The following is a 24,516-nucleotide window of genomic DNA, read 5'->3' on the forward strand; positions in this document are numbered from 1 at the left end:
GGAGTTCAAGACCACCCTGACCAGCATGGTGAAACCCCATCTCTACTATAATGAAAATACAAAAATTAACCAGGCATGGTGGCACACACCTATGGTCCCTGCTACTTGAGGGGCTGAGGCATGACAATGGCTTGAACCTGGAAGGCAGAGGTTGCAGTGAGCCAAGATCGTGCCACTACACTCTAGCCTGGGTGACAAAGTGAGACTCTGTTTCAAAAAAAAAAAAAAGAAAGAAAGGAAACTATACCTTTAAAAAAAAAAGGAAAAGAAAAGAAAGGAAACAAATGAACTTAAGAGATATTTATAGAACATTCTGCTTAAAAACTGCAGAAATATACACTCTTTTCACCACCATCTGGAACATTCCCCAAGATAGGCCATATGAAAGACTACAAAACAAGTCTCAATAAATTTAAGAAAATCAAAATCATATCAAGTATCATCTCAGACCACAGTGAAATAAAACTGGAAATTAATTCCAAAGGAACCCTCAAAACTATACAAATACATGGAAATTAAACAACCTACCCTTGACTAATCTTTGGGTTAACAATGAAATCAAGATGGAAATTTAAAAATTCTTTGAACTGAATGAAAATAATGACAAAATGTATCAAACCTCTGTGACACAGCAAAAGCAGTGCTAGGAGGAAAGTTCATAGCATTAAATGTCTACAGTAAAAAGTCCTAAAAAGCGCAAATAGACAACCTAACGTCACTCCTCAAGGAACTAGAGAAACAAAACCAAACCAAACTTAACCCAGCAGAAGAAAAGAAATAACAAAGATCAGAACACAGGCCGGGCGCAGTGGCTCAAGCCTGTAATCCCAGCACTTTGGGAGGCCGAGACGGGCGGATCACGAGGTCAGGAGATCGAGACCATCCTGGCCAAAATGGTGAAACCCCGTCTCTACTAAAAAAAAATACAAAACCTAGCTGGGCAAGTTGGCGGGCGCCTGTAGTCCCAGCTACTCGGGAGGCTGAGGCAGGAGAATGGCGTAAACCCGGGAGGCGGAGCTTGCAGTGAGCTGAGATCCGGCCACTGCACTCCAGTCCGGGCGACAGAGCGAGACTCCGCCTCAAAAAAAAAAAAAAAAAAAAAAAGATCAGAACACAGCTAAATGAAATTAAAACAACAACAAAATAAACAAATGCAACAGAAAGCTAGTTCTTTGAGATGCTAAACAAAATTGATAGACCATTACTGAGATCGACAAAAAAGGAGAGAGAAGATACAAATAAACTCAATAAAAACTGAAACAGGAGGCCAGGCACGGTGGCTCATGCTTATAATCCCAGCACTTTGGGAGGCTGAGGCAGGCAGATCACCTGAGGTCAGGAGTTTGAGACTACCTTCGGCAACGTGGTGAAACCCTGTCTCTACTGAAATATAAAATATTAGCTGATCGTGGTGGTGTTCACCTGTAGTCCCAGCTACTAGGGAGGCTGAGGCACGAGCATCGCTTGACCCTGGGAGGTGGAGGTGGAGGTTGCAGTGAGCAGAGATTGTGCCAGTGCACTTCAGCGTGGGCTATGGAGTGAGACTTCATCCCAAAAAAAAAAAAAAGAAAAGAAAAGAAACAGGAGATATTACAACAAACACTATAGAAATACAAAAGATCTTTCAACATTGCTATTACACCTTTACATGCACAAATTAGAAAATATATAGGACATAAAAAATTCCTGGAAATACGCAAGCCTCCTAGGTTAATTTAGAAAGAAATAGAAATTCTGAACAGACCAATAACAAGTAGCAAGATTGAAACAATAACAAAGAAAATGCCAACAACAACAAAAAAAATCAGGACCAGATGGATTCATGGCTGAAATCTATCAGACATTTACAGAAGAATTGCTGCTGATGCTATTGAATCTTTTTCAAAAGATATAGAAGAATCCTCCATAAATCATTCTGTGAAGCCAGTTTCACCTTAATACCAAACCCAGGAAAGGACTTAACAAAAAACAACGACAACAACAACTACAACTACAGACTAATATCCCCGAGGAACACAGATGCAAAAATCCTCAACAAAACACTAACTAACAGCATATCAAAAGTACAAAACATCACGATCAAGTAGGTTTCATACTAGGGATGCAGAAATGGTTTAACATACACAGGTCAATAAATGTGACACATCACATAAGCAGAATTTAAAAAGAAAATCACATGATCATCTCAATAGACACAGAAAAATGCATTTGACAAAATCCAGCATCTCTTTATAATAAAACCCTCAGCAAAACTGACATAGAAGAAACATACCTCAAAATAATACAAGCCATATATGACAAACCCACTGCCAATATCATACTAAATGGAGAAGAGTTGACAGAATTCCTCCTGAGAAGTGAAACAAGACAAAGATGCCCACTGTCACTTCTTCTACTCAACATAGTACTGGAAGTCCTGACCAGAGCAATCAGACAAGAAAAAGAAATAAGGGTATCCAAATTGGAAAAGAGGAAATCAAACTGTAACTCTTCACTGGTGATAGACTTGTATACCAGCAAGCACTAAAGTCTCATGCAAAAAGCTCCTAAATCTGATAAATGAATTCAGTCAAGTTTCTGAATACAAAAATCAATGCACACAAATCAGGAGCTACTGCTGTAAACTAACAAGGACCAAGCTGGGAATCAAATCAAGAACTCAGTTCTGGACAGGCACAGTGGCTCACGCCTGTAATCCCAGCACTTTGGAAGGCCGAGGCGAGCAGATCACTTGAGGTCAGGAGTTCAAGACCAGTCTGGCCAACATGCTGACACCCTGTCTCTACAAAAATATAAAAATTAGCAGGGTGTGTTAGTGTAAGCCTTTAATCCCAGCTACTTGGTGGCTCAGGCAGGAGAATCGCTTGAATCCCAGAGGTTGAGGTTGCAGTGAGCTGAGATTATGCCACTGCACTCCAGCCTGGGTGACAGAGCAAATCTCCATCTCAAATAAAATAATAAAAGAAAAGAACTCAGTCTCTTTTGCAACAGATGAAAAAAAAAATACTAAGGAATATACTTAACCAAGGAGGTGAAAGATCTCTACAAGAAAAACTACAAAACACCGCTGAAAGGAATTACAGATGACACTAACAAATTGTACTAGTATAAAAATATGCTTGCAGTCCAGTGGAACAAAATAAAGAACCTAGAATTAAAGCCAAATACTTATAGCCAACTGACATTTGACAAAGCATACAAAAACATAAAATGGGTAAATGACACCCTACTCAACAAATGGTGCTGGGATAATTGGCAAGCCACATGTAGAAGAATGTAACTGGATACTCATCTCTTACCTTACACAAAAATCAACTCAAGATAAATCAAGGACTTAAATCTAATACCTGAAACCATAAAAATACTATAAGAACATTGAAAAAACTCTTCTAGACATTGGCTCAGGCAAAGATTTCATGACAAAGAATCCAAAAGCAAATGCAACAATAAGAAAAATAAATAAAAGGAACAAGATTAAAAAACTTCTGCATAGCAAAAGAAATAATCAGCAGAGTAAAAAGACAACCCACAGAGTGGGAGAAAATATTTTCAAATTGTGCCTCATACAAAGGACTAATATGCAGAATCTACAAGGAACTCAAACAAGCAAGAAAAAAGCTAATAACCCCACCAAAAAGTGGGCAAAGGACATGACTAGACAATTCTCCAAAGAAGATGTACAAATGGCCAACAAATATATGAAAACATTTTCAACATCATTAATTATCAGGGAATTGAAATTAAAACCATAAAGAGATATCACCTTACTCCTGCAAGAATGGCCATAATTTAAAAATCAAAAAATAATAGATGTCGGCATGGATATGGTGAAAAGGGAACACTTTTACACTGCTGGTGGGAATGCAAACTAGTAAAACCACTATAAAAAACAGTATGGAGGCTCCTTAAAGAATTTAAAGTAGAACTACAATTTGAACCCAGACATTCCAGCATTGAGGTATCCACCTAAAGGAAAGGAAGTTATTATATGAAAAGGATACTTGCACATGCACGTTAATAGCAGCACAATTCACAATTGCAAAAATACGGAGCCAACCTAAATGTCCATTGACCAATGAGTGGATAAAGAAAATATAGTATATATACACCATGGAATACAACTCAGCCACTTAAAAAATGAAATAATGACATTTGCAGCAACTTGGATGGAATTGGAAACCATTATTCCAAGTGAAGTAACTCAGGAATGGGAAACCAAATATAGCACGTTCTCACTTACATTGGTAACTAAGCTATGAGACTGCAAAGGCATAGGAATGACATAGTGGACTTTGGGGACTGAGGAAGAAGGATGGGATGGGGGTGAGGAACGGAAGACTACACATTAGGTATAGTGTACACTCCTTGGGTGACAGGTGCACCAAAATCTCAGAAATTGCCATTAAATAACTTATCCATATAACTAAAACTACCTGTTCCCCCAAAACTATTGAAATAAATTTTTTAAAAAAAGAAATAAAAAGAATTCTAGTAGACTTCCTGTCAGAAAGCAAATAAGAAGAGTAAAGTATTTAAATTGCTGAAAGAAATAAGCCACCAATTTAGCTTTCTATATGCAGTAAAATTATTTAAACTGAAGGAAAAATACAAATGATCAACAAATTCTCTAAGGATCCTCTTAGACAAACAAAAATTAAGGATTCTACTGAACAAACAAAAACCAAGGGAATTCATTGCCAACACACCTGACCTACAAGAAATGTAAGAACAAGAAGTTATTTGGAGAGAAGGAAAATGATATACAGTAGATATTCCAATCCATATTTTTAAGAAAAAGCCTTGGAGAAAGAATAAAGAAAAGTAAAATGCAATCTTTTATTTTTTTCAATCTTAACTGATATAATTTTTAACAATGATAATAGTAGCCATGCACTGAATTATAGCATATAGATTATAATGACATAAACGATGGGAGGGAGGAATTGGGAATACTCTAAGTTATCTGCACCATTCGTGAAGTGGTATGGTATTACTTGAAAATGAACTTAGATTAGTTAAACATGTATATGACAAATTCTAGCGTAACCACTACCAAAATTTATAAAGAAATGTAATTGATATGGGATATGAGAGAAAATGAAATGCTCAATTATAGCCAGAGAAGCGGAAAAAAGATTAGAAAAAAGCAACAAAGAAAAAACACCACATAAAGAAATAGTTACAAATATGGCAGATAGGGATCCAACATAAAAATAATCACTTTGAGTGTGAATTGTCTGAATATACTAATTAAAAGACAGAAATAATCAGATTAGAGGGGAAAAAGAAAAACAACACCATGAGGTTTATGAAAAATTCACTTAAATATAAAAACTCAAATATGTTAGAAGAAAAGAGATGTCAAAAAACACACCATGCTAACACTAATTTTAAAAGGGCCTATATTGATTTCAGACAAAGCAGACTTTACAACAAGCAAAAGAATCAAGAATAAAGAAGGGCATTACATAAAAATAAAAAGGTTATTTCCTCGAGAGGACACTGAACAATCTTTAATGTATTTGTACCTAACAACAGAGTATCAACACGTGAAGCAAAAACTGATTAACTGCCAAAAGAAATAGATTAATCCAATATTGTATTTGGATACCTCTTTACCCCTCTGTAAGTAACAGGTAGATAGATAGACAGAAAATTAGTAAATATACGGTTTACCTAAGCAACAATGTCAGTTAACTCAATCCAGTTAACATTTACAGAATACTCCATCCAACAACAGAATATATTATTCTCAAGCTCATATAAAGCACTTATCAATGAATAGAAATTTATACAAAGTATATTCTCAAACCACAGTGGAATCAAACTGAAATCAATAACAAACAATCGCTTAAAAATCCTCAAATATTGGAAATTAAACAATATTTTTGTAAGTAATGTTTTGCTCAAATAAGCCTCAAGTGATATTTTAAAATGCGTTGAACTAAATGAAAATAGAAGTACAACTTATTAAAATGTGTGTGTAATAGCATTACTTTGACAGAAATTAAAACGTGTATATTAGAACATATGGTACATCTTAAATTAATAACCTAAACTTATGCTTGAGAGGACTAGCAAAGAAAGGGCAATATTAGCCTAAAGCAAACAGAAACAAAAAGAAATAATATAAACTTCATCAGAATTCAATAAAATTGTAAACTAAAAAATCAATAGAGTAAATCACACACACACACAAAAAGCTAGTTCTTTGAATGATCAATAACATTGACAACCAGGTAAGCCAACCAAAAGTAAGAGCGAGAAGACACAAATTGTTGACTACAGAGAGAAAAAGAGATCACCACAATGTACCACCTGAATATTAAAAGAATAATAAAAAAGTACTATAAACACCTCTATGCCCACAAATTTTGTAACTTAGGCAAAATAGACCACTTTTTTAAAAGATGCAAACTACTCAGATAAACACAAGGAGAAATAAGTAACCTAAGTGACCACTATCATTAAAAATATTAAATAATTGGCCTACATCATTAAATAAAATTAAGGAAATTAACTAATTGGCCTATATTATTAAAGAAGTTAAATAATTAATAACCTAAGGAGAAAAAAAAAAAAAAGCAATAGACCCAGATAATTTCACTGGTAAAATCTACCAGTAAATTCTCTTTAATAAATAGATGATAGCAATTTACCAACATATCTGCCAGAGGATCAGAGGGAACACTTCTAACTCATTCTATGGGGCTACCATCACCAAAATAACAGAACTGGATAAACATTTAACAGGAGGAAAATTGCATACCAGTATCTGTTTTCATAACAGATAGGGGCAAAACCCTCAATAAAATATTAGCAAATCTTATCCAGCAATCTATAAAAGAATTATACACCACAGTTATATCAGATTTAGTCCAGATATACACAGCTAGTTCAATTACAAAATCACTACAGTCCACCATATCAATAGGCTCAAGAAGAAAAAATTGGTGGAGAAAAAGCATTTGAAAAAATCCGGCCGGGCCGGTGGCTCACGCCTGTAATCCCAGCACTTTGGGAGGTCGAAGTGGGCGGATCATGAAGTCAGGAGATCGAGACCCCGGTGAAACCCCGTCTCTACTAAAAATACAAAAAATTAGCCGGGCGTGGTGGCGGGCGCCTGTAGTGCCAGCTGCTCCGGAGGCTGAGGCAGGAGAATGGCGTGAACCTGGGAGGCGGAGTTTGCAGTGAGCAGAGATCGTGCCACTGCACTCTGGCCTGGGTGACAGAGCGAGACTCCGTCTCAAAGAGGAAAAAGAAAAAAAGAAAAAATCTAATTTATTTATCATAAAATATCTTAGCAAATAAAAAGAGGAGAACTTTTTCAACTTGATAAAGAATATCTACAAAAACCTACAACTAATATTATATTTAATGGTGAGAATCTGAATGGTTTTCTCTGAAGATCATGGACAACGTAAATATATCCTCTCTCACCGGTCTTATTCAACTGTATAGTGGGAGCTAGATAACAGGAAAAAATAAAAGTTATACAGACTGAGAGGAAGAAAAAGAAAAATTGTTTCACTTAGCAGATAACATGATTGTCTATGAAGAAAATCCCCCCAAAATAAACAAACCAAAAAACTCCAGGAAATAATAAGTTTATACTGCATGGTCACAAGATACAAGTTCAACATACAAATGCAATTGCTTTCTTATAAACCAGCAGTGACTATTTGGAACTTGAGATTAATTTTTTTTAAAGTCACAATTTACAATAAGCATTCCAAAAAAATAAAATACATGCACATTCATTAAAATATATATAGAATCTATATATAGAAAACCATAAAATCCTGATAAAATTAATTTAACAATAAATAAATGCAGATATATTTTATATTTATGGATTGGAAGACTCAATATTGTTAAAATACTAATTTTTTACATCTTGAGCTATAGATTTAACACAGTCTTTGTCAAATTCCCAGTAAGTTATTTGTAGTTTTTGAAAAATTGATTCTAAAATTAAAGGGAGAAAAAAAATCTAGAAGATCCAGCACAGTATTAAGAACAAATTTGAAAACCTCACGTTACCTGATTTCATGATTTGCTATAAAGCTGTGGTAATCGGAGCATATATGATGGAATGAAATACAAAGTCCAGCAATACGACTCACATACATATACTAGACAGTGCCCCTAAAAAAGGCAATTCAACAGAAGTTTCCAGTATAAGTGGACCTATAATATGCAAAGAAAAGAGTCTAGACACAGACCTGACACCTTTTACAAAAATTAACTCAAAATGTACCTTACACCTAAATGTAAAATGGAAAGTGATAAAGCTTTGAGAGAATCTGGGTGACCTGGGTTTGCCAATACATTTTTATATAAATACAGCTAAAAGCATGATTCACAAAGAAAATATTGATGAGTTGAACTTCAAGTAAATAAAAAATGTCTTCTCCGTGAAAGAGACAGTGGAGAGAATCAAAAAACAGGCTAAAACCTGGGAGAAAATGGTTGCAAAAGACATATCTGATAAAAGACTTATATTCCAAATAAACAAAAAACTGAAACCTCAACCGTAAGAATGCAAACATCCTAATTTTAAAGTGGGCAAAAAAAATTACACAGCCACCTGGCCAAAAAAGATATAGAGTACTAACAGCAAAAATGATGGCAAAAGTAACTCCACAGTCCCATTCATCCACGGAAACATCAAAAAATTAAGTAAAACTGTCAGAATCAATATTGTCAAAACACTAAAGAATAGTCAAAGCTTTACAGCAATCAAGTGAATGCTGAAAGAAGAAAAAGGCAACTGTAAAGTAATAAGAAAACTTGACAGCATTTTTACTAGTCCTTATTACACTCCCCTACTCAATTCAGAGCTGATCTTGAAGATGGCATCCCGTAGTCCAAATTTGGAACACTGTTCCCTCTTTATAGAGGGAGCAGATCAGAATTTGTTTTTAAAGAATTGTGTTTGTCTGTTTTGACCTATTTAAAAAGTGGCCTGAAGGCCCAACACAAGTAACATGTCTTTATTTTCCCTTACTCAGAATTACTCAAAACAGAATCACCCATCATTTCTCAAAAACATTGTAAAGCACATAAACAACTTGCTGCCATCTGGGGCAAAATATTACATTTAAGGCAGAAAAAAACAAAACAAAATAAAGCCTAAGAGGAAAAGCTGGGGAGAGTATTTTTGAGGGAAATTGTGACATCCAATAGGGCAAGGCTATTTGGAAAGCCATGCATATGTGCATGCTCAGGGCAGAATTCATACTCAGAAAGACCTGAGAAAACCCTAAATTTTGGTCTCTGGTTCATCTATAGTCAGCGCAAACAGGAAGTGAAAGCTAAGAAACCTAAGATAGAGTTGTAAACTGGCTGCCTGGCTAAGTTTTGAAAGAGTGCTGCAGCACAGAACTAAGCTACAAAAATGGCAATTTCCTTCCTTCCTCCCTTCCTTGCTTCCTTCCTTCCTTCCTTCTTTCCTTCTTTCCTTCCTTCCTTCCTCCCTCCCTCCCTTCCTTCTTCCCTTCTCTTCATCTTTCTTTCTTTCTTTTTTCTTTCTCTTTCTTTCTTTCTTCCTTTTTTTCTTTCTTTCCTTTCTTTCTTCTTTCCTTTCTTTTATTTGTTTCCTTTCTTTCTTCTTCTTCATTTTAGTTATGTTGTATTCCTTTATTATTCAGTGAGAAATATTTTCTAATCTTTCATGTGATTTTTCTCATTAATATAAGAGGTATTCAGGTTAATTTCTAAATATTTTGGAATTCACTTAATATGTTACTCTTACTGATTCCTAATTTAATATCATTGAGGACAAGAAACAAAAATTTTATATGCTTTAATCCTTTAAATTTATCGAGATACGTTTGTGTTTTGTGTCCCACCATATAATATATGTACAGGTGTAGTTTACCAACTCTAATACTGCTATAGTATACTAACAATATGCTAGTACCATTAGAATTAGCATACTAATACTCTACTATTAGTACTAATATGTATAGTATAGCATACTAATAGTACCAGCATACTAATATTGCTAGTATACTAATACTATGTAATTGTATATAATTGTATTAGTACTGGTATACCTATACTAATGTTATTATATTATTAGTATTATAATATACTATTAGTATACTATACTATACTAATAGTATAATATTACTAGTTTAGATATACTAATATATAGGTATACTATATATAGGTATACTAGGTATATAAGTATACTTAATAGTATATGCATAATACTAATAGTATAATAGGATTAGTATAGGTATACTAATACTAATAAAATTATAATACTGCTACAATAATATGTATTGCATACAAATAATACTAATAGTATAGTAGGATTAGTATAGGTATACTATTAGTATAGTATAATAGGATTAGTATAGGATACTACTAGTATAATAGTATTAGTATAGGCATACTAATACTAATTCTAATACTGCTATAGTATCAGAGTTGCTAACTCATATATGTGTACCCATAGTCTATGGTGGGCCATAAAACACAACTCAATATAGAATTGAACAATTAAGTTAAAGGATGGTGAATAGAGGGGATCCAGGCTTCTCACTTTCGGAGTGGGAATTTACAGATAAGCAATGTGATGAGACCAGAACAATTGATGTGGTAGTGGGTTACAGTTGAAGACATCAACAGACATTCATATTCAACTTATAAAGAGACAGTTCCAAATACATACATATACAAAGATATTTGTATATACAAGAGTTAGCATATACACAAATATTTCCTTGCTCTGTCAGCTGAGAGGGCCTAGAAGAAATGTCACACCTCAGTAGGGATAAACAACTCACTTTGCACCCAGATATTGGTTTCTGATATCATTCTCCATGAAAAATAACCAGGGCTTCTTGGAAAAAAAAGTGGCTAACACTGGGAATGAGGTAGAAAATACAGAAAGAAAGAAAAAAAGGGAACACATAAAGCAAGTGGCAGAAATACAGAAGAGGAGTCTGGAGTATTCTGCTCCAGAAAATAAGAAAGTGCAGAAAAGAAAGGAAAAAGGGGAACACAAAAAGCAAGTGAAACAACTTGCAATGACCAAAGTGAGAACAATTTGAACAAGAAAATATATAAAACGATATTAGATGTAACTCAAAGTTTAAATATATATCAATGATCATACTGATAAAAATAATTGATTGAATAAATAAGATGGGAAGGGAGGACAAATCTCAGGAGGAAAAGTGAAACTATTGACTCCTTAAGTGTGGGCTTCACATAGGGACTTTCTTCAAAAGAGTACAGAATTTAAAGTGAGAAATAAGAAGAGTAACTTCATAGTGGAGAAACCTGACAAATGCTTTCTCGGCCAGGTGATCAAGGTCAACATCAATAGTGCTAAGTCAAATTGATATTGTATGTCCTCGGTTTGATGAGATGAGAAGGGCACTTTGCTTCTATAATCTTCCTTCCAAAAACCTATAACCTGTTAAAAAACATCAGACATATCTCAATAGAGGAACATTCTGAAACATACATGACCAACACTTCTCAAAATTATCAAGATTATGAAAAACAAGGAAAGTTTAAGAAACTGTCACAACCAAGAGAAGCCTTAAGGAGATATAGACAGCTAAGCGTGATGTGGTGTCCTGGTTGGGGATCCTAGAATGGGATCCTTCCATTAGATAAAAACTAAGAAAATCTGATTAAAGCATGGGCTTAATTACAACTCTTTTCATTGTAACAACTATAGCATACTAATGTAAGATACTAATAACAGGGGTGACTAGGTTTGGGATATACGCAAACACTCCATACTATCTTCACAAATTTTATGTAAATCCAAAACTGATTTATTTACCTTATTTGTATTATTCTCATTACATTTAGCGACTGGGTCTTGCTCTGTCGCCCAGACTAGAGTGTAGTGGCACGATCATAACTGAATGCAGCCATGATCTCCCGGGTGTAAGCCATCCTCTTGTCTCACCCTGTTGAGTAGGTAGGACTACAGGCACATGCCACCATGCCCCAGCTAATTTTTATCATTTGTCCGTAAAGACAGGGTCTCACTAAGTAGCCCAGGCTGGTCTCCAATTCCTGGTCTCAAGCAATCCTCCCACCTCAGCCTGCCAAATTGTTAGGATTAGAGGCATGAGCCACTGCACCCAGCCCCTAAACTGCTTTAAAAATAAAGTTCGTTTTTAAAAAATATATAAGTTTCCATCCCCCTCAATAAACACAATCTCACACACACTTTTTCCATGTGAAGGAGTGTGAAGATGGGGAGAGTTCCTCAGCACTAAGCAAAAGAGGTTCTTGAGGGGAAAGTATATAGAAGCAGCATCTATACAAAATATAATCATCCAATGATTATATTCTATGACTGGGTTGAATGGCCATGATCATGCTGTGCAAATTTAAGACTAGAAAGTGTTCATGAGACTAGCGAACAATACAGTCAGGATGGCTAAAGGTGACCCGAAGAAACCAAAGGGCAAGATGTCTGCTTATGCCTTCTTTGTGCAGACGTGCAGAGAAGAACATAAGAAGAAAAACCCAGAGGTCCCTGTGAACTTTGCAGAATTTTCCAAGAAGTGCTCTGAGAGGTGGAAGACGATGTCCGGGAAAGAGAAATCTAAATTTGATGAAATGGCAAAGGCAGATAAAGTGCGCTATGACCGGGAAATGAAGGATTATGGACCAGCTAAGGGAGGCAAGAAGAAGAAGGATCCTAATGCTCCCAAAAGGCCACCGTCTGGATTCTTCCTGTTCTGTTCAGAATTCCGTCCCAAGATCAAATCCACAAACCCCGGCATCTCTATTGGAGACGTGGCAAAAAAGCTGGGTGAGATGTGGAATAATTTAAATGACAGTGAAAAGCAGCCTTACATCACTAAGGCAGCAAAGCTGAAGGAGAAGTATGAGAAGGATGTTGCCGACTATAAGTCAAAAGGAAAGTTTGATGGTGCAAAGGGTCCTGCTAAAGTTGCCCGGAAAAAGGTGGAAGAGGAAGATGAAGAGGAGGAGGAGGAAGAAGAGGAGGAGGAGGAGGAGGAGGATGAATAAAGAAACTGTTGATCTGTCTCCTTGTGAATACTTAGAGTAGGGGAGCGCCGTAATTGACTCATCTCTTATTTGAGAAGTGTCTGTTGCCCTCATTAGGTTTAATTACAAAATTTGATCACGGTCATATTGTAGTCTCTCAAAGTGCTCTAGAAATTGTCAGTGGTTTACATGAAGTGGCCATGGGTATCTGGAGCACCCTGAAACTGTATCAAAGTTGTACATATTTCCAAACATTTTTTAAATGAAAAGGCACTCTTCGTGTTCTCCTCACTCTGTGCACTTTGCTGTTGGTGTGACAAGGCATTTAAAGATGTTTCTGGCTTTTTTTTTTTTTTTAATTTGTAAGGTGGTGTTAACTATGGTTATTGGCTAGAAATCCTGAGTTTTCAACTGTATATATCTATAGTTTGTAAAAAGAACAAAACAAGCGAGACAAACTCTTGATGCTCCTTGCTCGGCGTTGAGGCTGTGGGGAAGATGCCTTTTGGAGAGGCTATAGCTCAGGGTGTGCACTGTGAGGCTGGAGCTGTTGACTCTGCAGGGGGCATCCATTTAGCTTCAGGTTGTCTTGTTTCTGTATATAGTGACATAGCATTCTGCTGCCATCTTAGCTGTGGACAGAGAGGTCAGCTGGCATGAGAATTTTTTTTTTAAGTGCGGTAGTTTTAAAACTGTTTGTTTTTAAACAAACTGTAGAACTCTTCATTGTCAGCAAAGCAAAGAGCCACTGCATCAATGAAAGTTCAAGAACCTCCTGTACTTAAACATGATTTGCAACGTTCTGTTATTTTTTTTTTGTATGTTTAGAATGCTGAAATGTTTTTGAAGTTAAATAAACAGTATTACATTTTAAAAAAAAAAAGAAAGTGTTCATTATTAGGGTTTATTTTCTACTCCCTCTCCCAGTGGTGGGCACCACAGAAGGACTTAGACATTTAGAAATTCTAAACAGATATTATTCTGACCTTTATTTCTGTTCACATCCCTGCAGATACTAATGTGTTCACTTCTCCCTTGCTACTCACAATTCGGTGTTCATACAGTTCTTCTTGAGCCTGATGACACCAGAAGCCTTAGGACCTATGATTAACTCAGTAAAACAAGCCATATTCTTCATTAGTCAAGCCGAACAACTTGAATGACCTGTGATGAACCCCTGCTGCTACCACAACAGTAGCTCTGAGATAGATTGATAAGATCTTTCTATAGCCCTGAATTCTTCATCCATGCTTTAAATGTAGTTATTCCGCATAAATGTCTATAAAGATAAGTTGTAAAATGTTTTTATTTGCATATGCAATAGGTTATCTACAAATTGGCTGATGGCACCTGTCAAGTAGGTGGGAGATGTTTTACACAACAATAGGAGGACTTCTACTTCCAGTTAGAATTTTAAAAGTAATAATGTTGGGCAAACTATGAAACTGGAAATAAGCTGAATAAACTACTCAACAATAAAAAAGTGCAGAGAGTTAAGAATGCAAAGAAATCTAAATGACTTAATATCCAGACAGTAACAAGCCCTTTCTATAAGAAAACATATCACCACTGAGTTTATTCCTGGTGAAGAACAAGAAGAAATAATTGATTGAGGAAAGAATAAACCAGATAAATGTGTATCAAACTTTTTATGGCTGCATGTGAGCTAATATGATGAATTAGAATCCCAAAGAGCCCCAGCCACAGGGCAACTTGTATTCACCCACCAATTCTCTTCATAGACTCCAATCACTAGACTTCCTGTCTCACCAAAGAGAGTTGGGGGAAACATGATCAATGGAGTTTAGGGTTTTGAGGAAATAGACTAAAAACTCTGCACTAGAACAGGAGTAGAAGGAAAGGGGAACAAAATCCATGCTACTTCAGAAACACTTCTGAAGGTCATAGCGTGGAGACACAGGCATACTAAACAAATTCAGGAGTAGTTGGCCAAAGACTGAGTTAGAAAGGTAAAGAAACTGAGAGGACCTCCTTGAAGCATGTAGGGCCTTCCCCTAGGACAAAGCAACACCTGACTGAAGAATGGAGTTGGGACAAAATATGAGAGTAATTTCTATAAAAGGGTAAATCAACAGCTACAGAAAGCAGGGAGTCCACATACATAAATAGATATATTTTAAAAGACTAATAACCATTTAGAACAAAATAATAAAATGAATTGTGAGGTTTCTGCATGTAGAATGGTGTAATATGTGACAGGAGCAAAAAGGGAGGAAAGGGTAAAAGAAACAATATTATTGAAAGGCTTATACATTTGCCATGAAGTCACATAATATTATTTAAAGGTAGATTATGATGACATAGACATTTTATACTTTATAATAATGACTAAAATATAAAATAGAAAAGTATAGCTAATAATCCAATAGAGGGATATAGCAGTAGGTACCCCAGTATTATTGTATTTTTTCCTGTTATCTTGGGGATTCCCTATGATAAAATGCAATGCTAAAAAATGTCTGACTCTGAAAAGAAGTCAGGAAAGGAAGAACAGAGAAACAAAGAAGAGACAGAACAAATGGAAAACAAATACCAAGATAGTAGACTTAAATATGAACATATCCATTATGAAACTAAATGTAAATGGACCAAGCACTCTAAATAAAGGCAGAGATTATCAGATTCGATGAAAAATAACAAAAACACCTATATTTTACATACAAGAAATACTGTAGACTTCTGGTTTCAGTTCTGACATGTAAAGAGCTACTCCTATACTTAAAACCAGAAAAAGCTAGAAAAACTGAAAATCAGGGACTTTTTTGGATCCACAACAAAATTGGAGATCACAGGGCAAACCACCATCCTTCAATCCAGAAAATCAGGCACATCTGAAAAGATACAGGGCGATCTGCCTACCTGAAGCAGAAACTACTGAAGCCAGAAACTGGCAGAAACACTTACTGGGAATTGGGATATATTGTAGGAGGCTTATCATAGACTAGTTAGAGAATAAGAAACTCCTAGGAGACAAAGTCTTGGGGTAGAATGGGGGACAAACTTCCCTAAATTTCCTCTCCATGATTTCCACCAGTTTCTCACTTTGACAATCCACGAGAAATCCCCCCTGGTTACTGTCATGGAAGGGCAAGAGTAGCCCTTGGGTACAATCGTCACACTATTTCCCCTAATATTTTAGGCAAAGGACTTAGCCACAGTGCAAACTTCAAACTTTAGAAGAGAATTTTTCCTCCCTATTCCAATCACTAGACTTCCTGTCTCACCAAAGGGAGTTGGGGGAAACATGGTCAACAGAGTTCAGGGTCTCAAGGAAATAGAGTGAAAATTCTGCACTAGAACAGGAGTAGAAGGAAGGGGAATAAAAGCTATGCTATTTCAAAAACACTTGTGAAGATCATACCTTGGAGATACAGACCCACTAAACAGCAGATGAATGAGAAGATTACAAAATTCTCCCCTTCCCTTTATATTTGAGCATTATGCCAACAGGGATCCAGTGTAATGATAGTGCATTACAACTGAATAAGATGCAAAACATAGGTTTTCTGAAGAAGAGTACATAGGGAAGCCCAAAGATAACAGGGAAAAACACAATAATGCTTGGGTACGTACTGCTGCATCCAACAGTAAACACAGGCTAACTTTTAGTCAGATTAACATACATCCTCACACTAAGTGCACATTTACTGCTTCCACCAGCTTCTCACAGTGAGATTTCCAGGATTTCCACCAGCTTCTCACAGTGATAATCGAAGAGACATCTTCCAGGTGACCCAGGCAGGGAAGGGAAAGAGTAGCCTAATGCAACATATCTGGTTTTCTTGTTTTGTTTTGTTTTGTTTTGTTTTGTTTTGTTTTGTTTTGTTTTGTTTTGTTTTGTTTTGTTTTGTTTTGTTTTGTTTTGTTTTGTTTTGTTTTTTTGAGACGGAGTCTTGCTCTGTCGCCCAGGCTGGAGTGCAGTGGCCGGATCTCAGCTCACTGCAAGCTCCACCTCCCGGGTTTACGCCATTCTCCTGCCTCAGCCTCCCGTGTAGCTGGGACTACAGGCGCCCGCCATCTCGCCCGGCTAAACATATCTGGTTTTCAACAACATTTACAAGTCATACCAAAAGGGAAGTAAAAACACACTCTGGAGAAAGAAAACAGAGTTTCATCAGAACCACACTGAGATAAGAAACAGATATTGGAATCATCAAACAGGGAATTTAAAATAACTATGATTAATATGTTAAGGGCTCTAATGCCACAAATGTATAACAAGCAAGAACAGATGAGTAATGTAAGCAGGGAGAAAGAAACTGTAAGAAAGAGTCAAGAGGAAATGCTAGAAATAGAAAAACATAGACACAGAATTAAAGTATGCTTTCAATGAACTCACCAAAAAACTGGACATGGCCAAGGAAAGAATCAGTGCACTTGAAAATAAAACAATAGAAAACTCCCAACTGAAATGCAAAGAGAAACAAGAATAGGAAACAAAATAGAACAGGACATCTCAAAATTGTGAGACAATACTGAAAGATATGACATATATGAAATTGGAATGCCATAAAGAGAAAAAAAACATTTAAAGTAACAATGACCAAAAACTTTCTAAAATTAGTGACAGACACCAGACTGCAAATTCAGGAAGTTAGCACCAAGCAAGATAAATGATAAATACCACCCACCCCCAACCAGAGAAAAAAAAAAAAAAAAAAAAAACCTCAAAAAACAAACATATGCACATACAGGCGTATTACATTCAAATAATCAAAGTTCAGAAAACAATAAACATTTTAAATGCAAGACATAGATTGAATGTAAAAGGGCACATATATATCGATTTCTATATCTATATACACCATAAATACGGTAAGCACATGAAAGTCTACATGGCTATATTATTATCAGGCAAATTAAGGAGTATAATCAGAAGTAGAGACATTTCATAATGATAAAAAGTCAAATTATTATAGACATACTAATGTACCTAAAACAGAGTACGTGAACCTAATAACAAAGATTCAAATTCATGAAGCGAAAATAGAACTAAAGAAACAGACAAGTCCATAATCGCATTGGAAGTTTTAATATACTCCTCTCAGTAATTGATAGAACAATGAAAGAAATGCTGTTTATGATAAAGAATATTTGAAAAACAATATCAACATCCTGTACCTAATTTATAGGAAACAACACCTATCAGAATTATAATACACATTTATTAACTGCACATATATTATATGGTGGGCTATAAAACACATCTCAATAAATTTCAAAGGACTGAAAAATACAAAGCCTTGCTTTCTGACTACAATGGTGTTAAATTAGATTTCTAATTAAATTACGTTAGAAATCAATAAGGATAAAATACAAAGAAAATGCCTCAAATAATTTCAATATTTGAAATTAAGATACTCATTTCTGAATAACTCATAGGTCAAAAAAGAAATACATAGGAAATTAGAAAATATTTGCTACTGAATAATAATGAAATACAACATAGAATTAGTGGAATGGAGATAGATATGGCTATAATAAAGAGGAAAACTCCATTTTTGATGTTTCACTACTGACAGCTTACAAGCCTATCCTCCCCTTCCTCTTTTGTCCTACATCTAGCCAAGCCAGTCAAAAAGTTTATGTACATCCTTCCGTGGTACTGGCAGAACATTCATATCACCGAAGCTCAGATTCATTTGTACAGGCATGAAATCCCATTCCCACCTCTTAGCCATAGTAAAAATTAACTCACTCTCTCTGCTTCCCTCAAGTTACCTAAACTGTCTTGAGCCTGTCCTACTTTACCCAGAAAATCCACATATATATATAATAAACCTTTTCACAGTGTTTGTGATGTCACCAGTCTCAACTTCTCACACAGTTTTGAGTGCAGTTAATCTTACTTTTGGCAATCAGCCACAATCAACTGTGTCGAGTAACATATACAGATAAAATATACAGCTATATGGCTATATTTGAAAAGAAAATGGTCCAAGGTAACGTTCAAAGCTTTTAACTCAAGAAGTTAAAAGAGTGGCAATTCCAAAATTATTAGAAAAAAAATGAAATGAAAAAAATAACAGCAAGAGTAAATAAAATAGAAATACAAACAAGCAATGCCCAAAATTAGTTTCTTGTAAAAATGAAAAAAAATGATAAAAAATTAGAAGGACTGGTTAATAATAATGTGTGTGTGTGTGTGTGTGTGTGAGAGAGAGAGAGAGAGAGAGAGAGAGAGAGAGAGAGAGAGAGAGAGAGACTAATGAGACTAATTCCCACTATCAGGAATGAAAGAGAGGAAATTACCAAATATTCTACAGATATCAAAGGGGGTATTGTGGATAAAGTAATGCTAAGAATTAGACAATTTAGATAAAATAGGCAATATTCTAGAAAATAACAATTGTGAAAAGTACACAAAAATAGGAAATGCAAATATGTCTCCGTCTGGAACCTTTATACACAGTTGTTAGGAACATAAAACTGTATAGCTTTTTAGATTGTCAATCTCTTACAAAGTTAAACCATCATTCACCCTATGACTCATCAATTTCACTTGTATTTATACAAGAGAACTGAAAACATATATCCACAAGACTTATTCAAGAATATTCATAGTAGTCATTATAGCCAAAAACTGGAGAAACATTTTTCTGCAACAAGTGAATAAAGATAAAATTGTTGACACTTTATACTACAAAATATAGTATATACCCATAGTATATATAGGATTTGGTGCTATTTGGAGTTTCAAGCATCTCCTGGGGGTCCTGGAATGTATCTCCTGCAGATAAGGCATGATTACTTATACTTACAAGTATACTTATAAGTAGAATTATTTATCTGCATAGTAAGAAAAGTCATGTTTTATCTGCAACAGATATATACCAAGACCCCCAGAAGATGCTTGAAACCCCAAATAGCACCAAATCCTATATATACTGCTATGTTTTTTTCTTATGCATGTATACCTATGATAGGGTTAAAATTATAAACTTAGGCACAGTAAGAGATTAACAACAATGGCTAATAATAACATGGAACACTTACAGCAATACGCCAGCATCACTACTCTTGTACCTTGGGGCCGTTATTAAGTAAAATAAGGATTACTTGAACAAAAGCACTATGATACCATCACGGTCCATCTAATAACCAAAGATGGCCACTGAATGATTAATTGGGAGATAGACTATGCAGCATGGACATTCCGGACCAAGGGATAATTCACATCCCAAGCAGGATGGAGTAAGATGGCACAAAATTTCATCATGCTACTCAGAATGCTGTGCAACTTAGAAATTATGAATTGCTTATTGCTGGAAGGTTTTATTTAATATTTTTAGGCTCGGTTGATTGTATGTAACTAAACCACAGAAATTGAAACCATGAGGCCGGGCACGGTGGCTCATGCCTGTTAATTCCAGCACTTTGGAAGGCCGAGGCGGGCGGATCGCCTGAGGTCGGGAGTTAGAGGCCAGCCCGACCAACATGGAGAAACCACGTCTCTACTAAAAATATAAAATTATCCGGGCATGGTGGCGCATGTCTGTAATCCCAGCTACTCGGGATACTGAGGCAGGAGAATCGCTTGAACCTAGGAGGCGGAGGTTGCAGTGACCCAAAATCACTCCAGCATGAGCAACAAGAGTGAAATTCCGTCTCAAAAAAAAAAAAAAGAAGGTCGGGCGCGGTGGCTCAAGCCTGTAATCCCAGCACTTTGGGAGGCCGAGACGGGCGGATCACGAGGTCGGGAGATCGAGACCATCCTGGCTAACACGGTGAAACCGCGTCTCTACTAAAAACTACAAAAAAAACTAGCCGGGCGAGGTGGCGGCGCCTGTAGTCCCAGCTACCCGGGAGGCTGAGGCAGGAGAATGGTGTAAACCCGGGAGGCGGAGCTTGCAGTGAGCTGAGATCCGGCCACAGCACTCCAGCCTGGGTGACAGAGCGAGACTCCTTCTCAAAAAAGAAAAAAAAAAAAAAAAGAGGAAGAAGAAGAAGAGAAAGAAATTTAAACCATGGATAAGGAGACCTAATACACAACGTCATAATACTCAGTAAGAAAAAACATGACCCGCTGATAATGTAACAAAATGAATGAATCAAAAACTATTATGTGGAGTAAAAGAAGCATGATATATAGTCTGTATGAACGCCAAAAAGGAATCAGAAAGCGTTTGCCAGTATCAGAGGAGGGTAGAGTTTGGGGTGGGAATTGAATTGAAAGAGGCACTAGGGAGCTTCTTGCAGAGATGAAAATGTTCTCTATCTTGATCAGGATGGTGGTTACACAGATACGTACCTTTATAAAAACTTGTCAAACTAAATATTTATAGTATTTTTATTTTATTTTTTGTGACTGATACTTCCATTAAAATTAAAAAAATGAACATTTCTACTTTTTTCCTAAAGAGTTCCAAAGCATTTAACAAAAGTTCCACTTAGTCTCACAGTCTCACTACTCTTCAATTCACTCTTTTAAACTCATCGAAAGTTATTCAGAAGGCCTTTTGAAGCATCTTTTCAAAAAATCAATTCAATATCTCTAACTTCAATAAATGTGCTTTTTAAATATCTTTATTGAATTTTAGGGATGCATCAGAATTTTCTCTGTTCTTGGGTCTTAGTGATCTGACAATTTTTGGATGAACCACTTTCTACACAAACACTTTAAAATGCCATTTCAAAAATCTCAAAGCAGTATGCAAAAGAAGCTAATGATAACCAATCCAGTAACAGCAGTTATAACAAAAGATACTTATAGAAAATTTTCCCACTGAATCTGTTCTTCTCGACATGGTTAAAACCTTTTGATATTAAAGCAAATGATTGATTCAGTCAATAATAATAATTTTAACATTAAATGGCTTTTTATTAAAAGTCAGGTACTTTGTTAAACACTTTTGTATTTGTCCTTTTATGTAATTCTTCTAGTAAATCTATACATACTATTTTTACTTCCATTCAATAGAAAACTTTCTTAGAGAAGTTAAAAGAGTTGTTAAAAATTACATAGCTAGTTAGTTTCAGAGCAGCACTAGAACTAAAGAGGGTCAGCCTTCCATTCCTTGTGTTTAACTCCTGTGCTGTACTATTGCCCCAATTCAATTTAAATTCTTAATTCAGTAGAACAAAAAAAAAAAAAAAGAGAGAGAGAGAGTAGCTCAGTTATCTAGAGGCAGAGTAGTGTAGTCTTAAGAGTGTGGTCTCTGGAGCCAGATTGCCTGGGCACAAATTTCTGCTATATGACCTTGAGCAAGTTACCTCTTTCTACCTCAATCTTCTAATCTACAAAACAGATAGTAAGGTCATAGTGTTGTCAGGATAATGAAATGAATTAATATATGCAAAGCAATAAGAACTGTTCCTGGCACACTGTGAGTCTATATAAATATTAGTTACTTTTTAAAAATTTGAATAAACCAAAGGAAAATTTGACTAAAAGAATTATCATTTGAATACTTTCGTTTGTAAAAACTTCTCTGAATCTCATTTTTGTGTTCTTTGTGTGTGATGAGCTACAAGATTGTATTTTCAATCTTAGTTCCTCTGTGAACCTTTGCTCAAGACTTAAAAAATTTCACTGACATATCATCAGGTTCCTCTACTCCCTGTCCAATTCTATATTCCTTCTCTACCAAAACCTCCTCTTTATTTTATTGATAGCCATACTAGTGTACATATTTAATGACTGCAATTTTGTATCCCATCTCTGCAATCTACTACTCATTACTCACATAACCTTATACAAATTACTCCTACTGCATGGTGTCACAATTTCATTATCTGTAAAATGGGACCATGCTTCCGATTCAACTCACAAAGTTATTGTGCACATTGCCTAATTAATGAAGTAAAAGTGCTTCAAAAAGCAGAATGCCTCATGCATTTCTCAAATTTCACAAGGGTATTTTTGTAATCAGCAAAAGCTATATGTTTGTGATTCCCTGTCTCTGCAGGCTTTGTAGCTTTTTCTGGAAATGTGTCTGTGGGTGTGCCCCTTCTCCCTCTCTTTCATTCTTTCCCTCAAATGAATTGATGTACCAGAGAAACTTCAGAGACTTATTTTTCTTCTTTTAGAAGTATCTGCTTTGTAAAGAGGCTACATTATAAAAGTATGGTATGCCAAAATAATGAAAGATAGCATATTGTAATTTTACATCTTCTGGCAATATAAGAAACTAAAGAAAAGAAACATGCAAAGCATATTTCTTGTATGTCTAATTAGTAATTCATCTATCTTTGAGAGCTCATAAAACTAAGAATTGTATTTGGTTTTGTTTCCACGCATCACATCTATTCTTCCATCGTAATGGTGGTGGGTTTGTGTGAAGACATTTATCATATTCTTCAACTGAATGTCTCACAATCAGTGTGAATTCCAGCAGGGATTCTGATGGAAGACACAACTATGGGCCAGAAAAATGTATCCTAATTACTTCCCTTGAAATATTACAGTCTCGAAAAATGTAAAAAAGATTGAGGAGATCAAGTAGGTCAATGCTGACATGTCACCTTCTCAGGCAGTCATAATGCACTGTAGTGTATTTGAAGATTATTCATTCAATCATAGAATTTTTATTGAATTCCACATGTGAGGGAATTTTCAAGATTCTGGTGACATAGAAGTAAACAAAGCAGAGAGAAATTTCTGCTTTTGGTAAGTTCATAGTCTAATATGTACAGGAAATTTCCATTACACAAAAGAAATCTTATTTGACTTGAGTTAACTCAGTCTATCTCAAACCCTCATAAACTCTCCTCTTAGAAGAAAAATTAAAATATTAGTATCTCAGTATTATTTGAAAGACAGTTTTGAAAATAGATGGTAGAAAAAACAGCTTTTTAGAATCGATGTCTTTTATCTTTTTAAAATTTGCCTGAGCTAACAGCATTGTAAATGAGTATCATACCTGGCATATACTCAACCTCCATAGATTGCCTAATAGACATTCTACTCGGGCATTACACATTATGTTTGTGAATTTTGAGTCATCACATGACTTCCCAAAGGATCTCAGGTTGTTACATTTAAGATTAATGAGGCATTGGATATCCATTAAGAAGGTATTTAAGAATATGCATTTAATTACAATGAATTATGTATATGAGGTAATGCCATTCAACCTTTTTAATTTAGAGAGATAAATCATGGCTATTTTACTCCTGAGAGGGGTCCTAACTTTGGCAAATTGAATATTGATGTTACAAGACCCAAATAATTAATTTCAGTGAGATTCATTCATAATAGGTATATCCTGAGACTTTGCCCACCAGAGAAAATTAATTATTTCTTTTTCAGTTGACTACGTGTATGCACTTGCACATGTAATGAGCTAAAAAGAGTAGTGCAGTGACACTTATACATAATCCCTGAATACAAAGCAACTGGTAACATCAGTTCTCAAGAAAATACTGATCAGCCACAGCCTTAACTTATTCGTCAGCATTAGTGACTCAACTTATTCATCAGCGTTAGCGACTCGGTATGAATGTTATTTTTTTAAACTCACACACTATTCATATACAACACGCTTACCATTTATT

At 35.5% G+C, this 24,516-nt stretch overlaps 1 protein-coding gene across 1 annotated transcript; it reads left to right on the top strand.

Moving 5' to 3' along the window:
- Positions 1 to 12,398: 12,398 nt before the first annotated feature.
- On the top strand, positions 12,399 to 13,867 carry LOC117089728 (high mobility group protein B3). Its single transcript, XM_033221250.1, has one exon. The coding sequence runs from the start codon at positions 12,418 to 12,420 to the stop codon at positions 13,018 to 13,020; it is 603 nt and encodes a 200-aa protein (XP_033077141.1). The 5' UTR covers positions 12,399 to 12,417; the 3' UTR covers positions 13,021 to 13,867.
- Positions 13,868 to 24,516: the final 10,649 nt, after the last annotated feature.

The sequence above is a fragment of the Trachypithecus francoisi genome, unplaced genomic scaffold (genome assembly GCF_009764315.1).
Source record: "Trachypithecus francoisi isolate TF-2019V2 unplaced genomic scaffold, Tfra_2.0 Lachesis_group11, whole genome shotgun sequence".
In the NCBI taxonomy this organism is placed as follows: domain Eukaryota; kingdom Metazoa; phylum Chordata; class Mammalia; order Primates; family Cercopithecidae; genus Trachypithecus; species Trachypithecus francoisi.

Coding starts and splice junctions, on each gene's coding strand:
- LOC117089728 (XM_033221250.1), top strand. CDS start 12,418: ATGGCTAAAGGTGACCCGAAGAAACCAAAGGGCAAGATGTCTGCTTAT.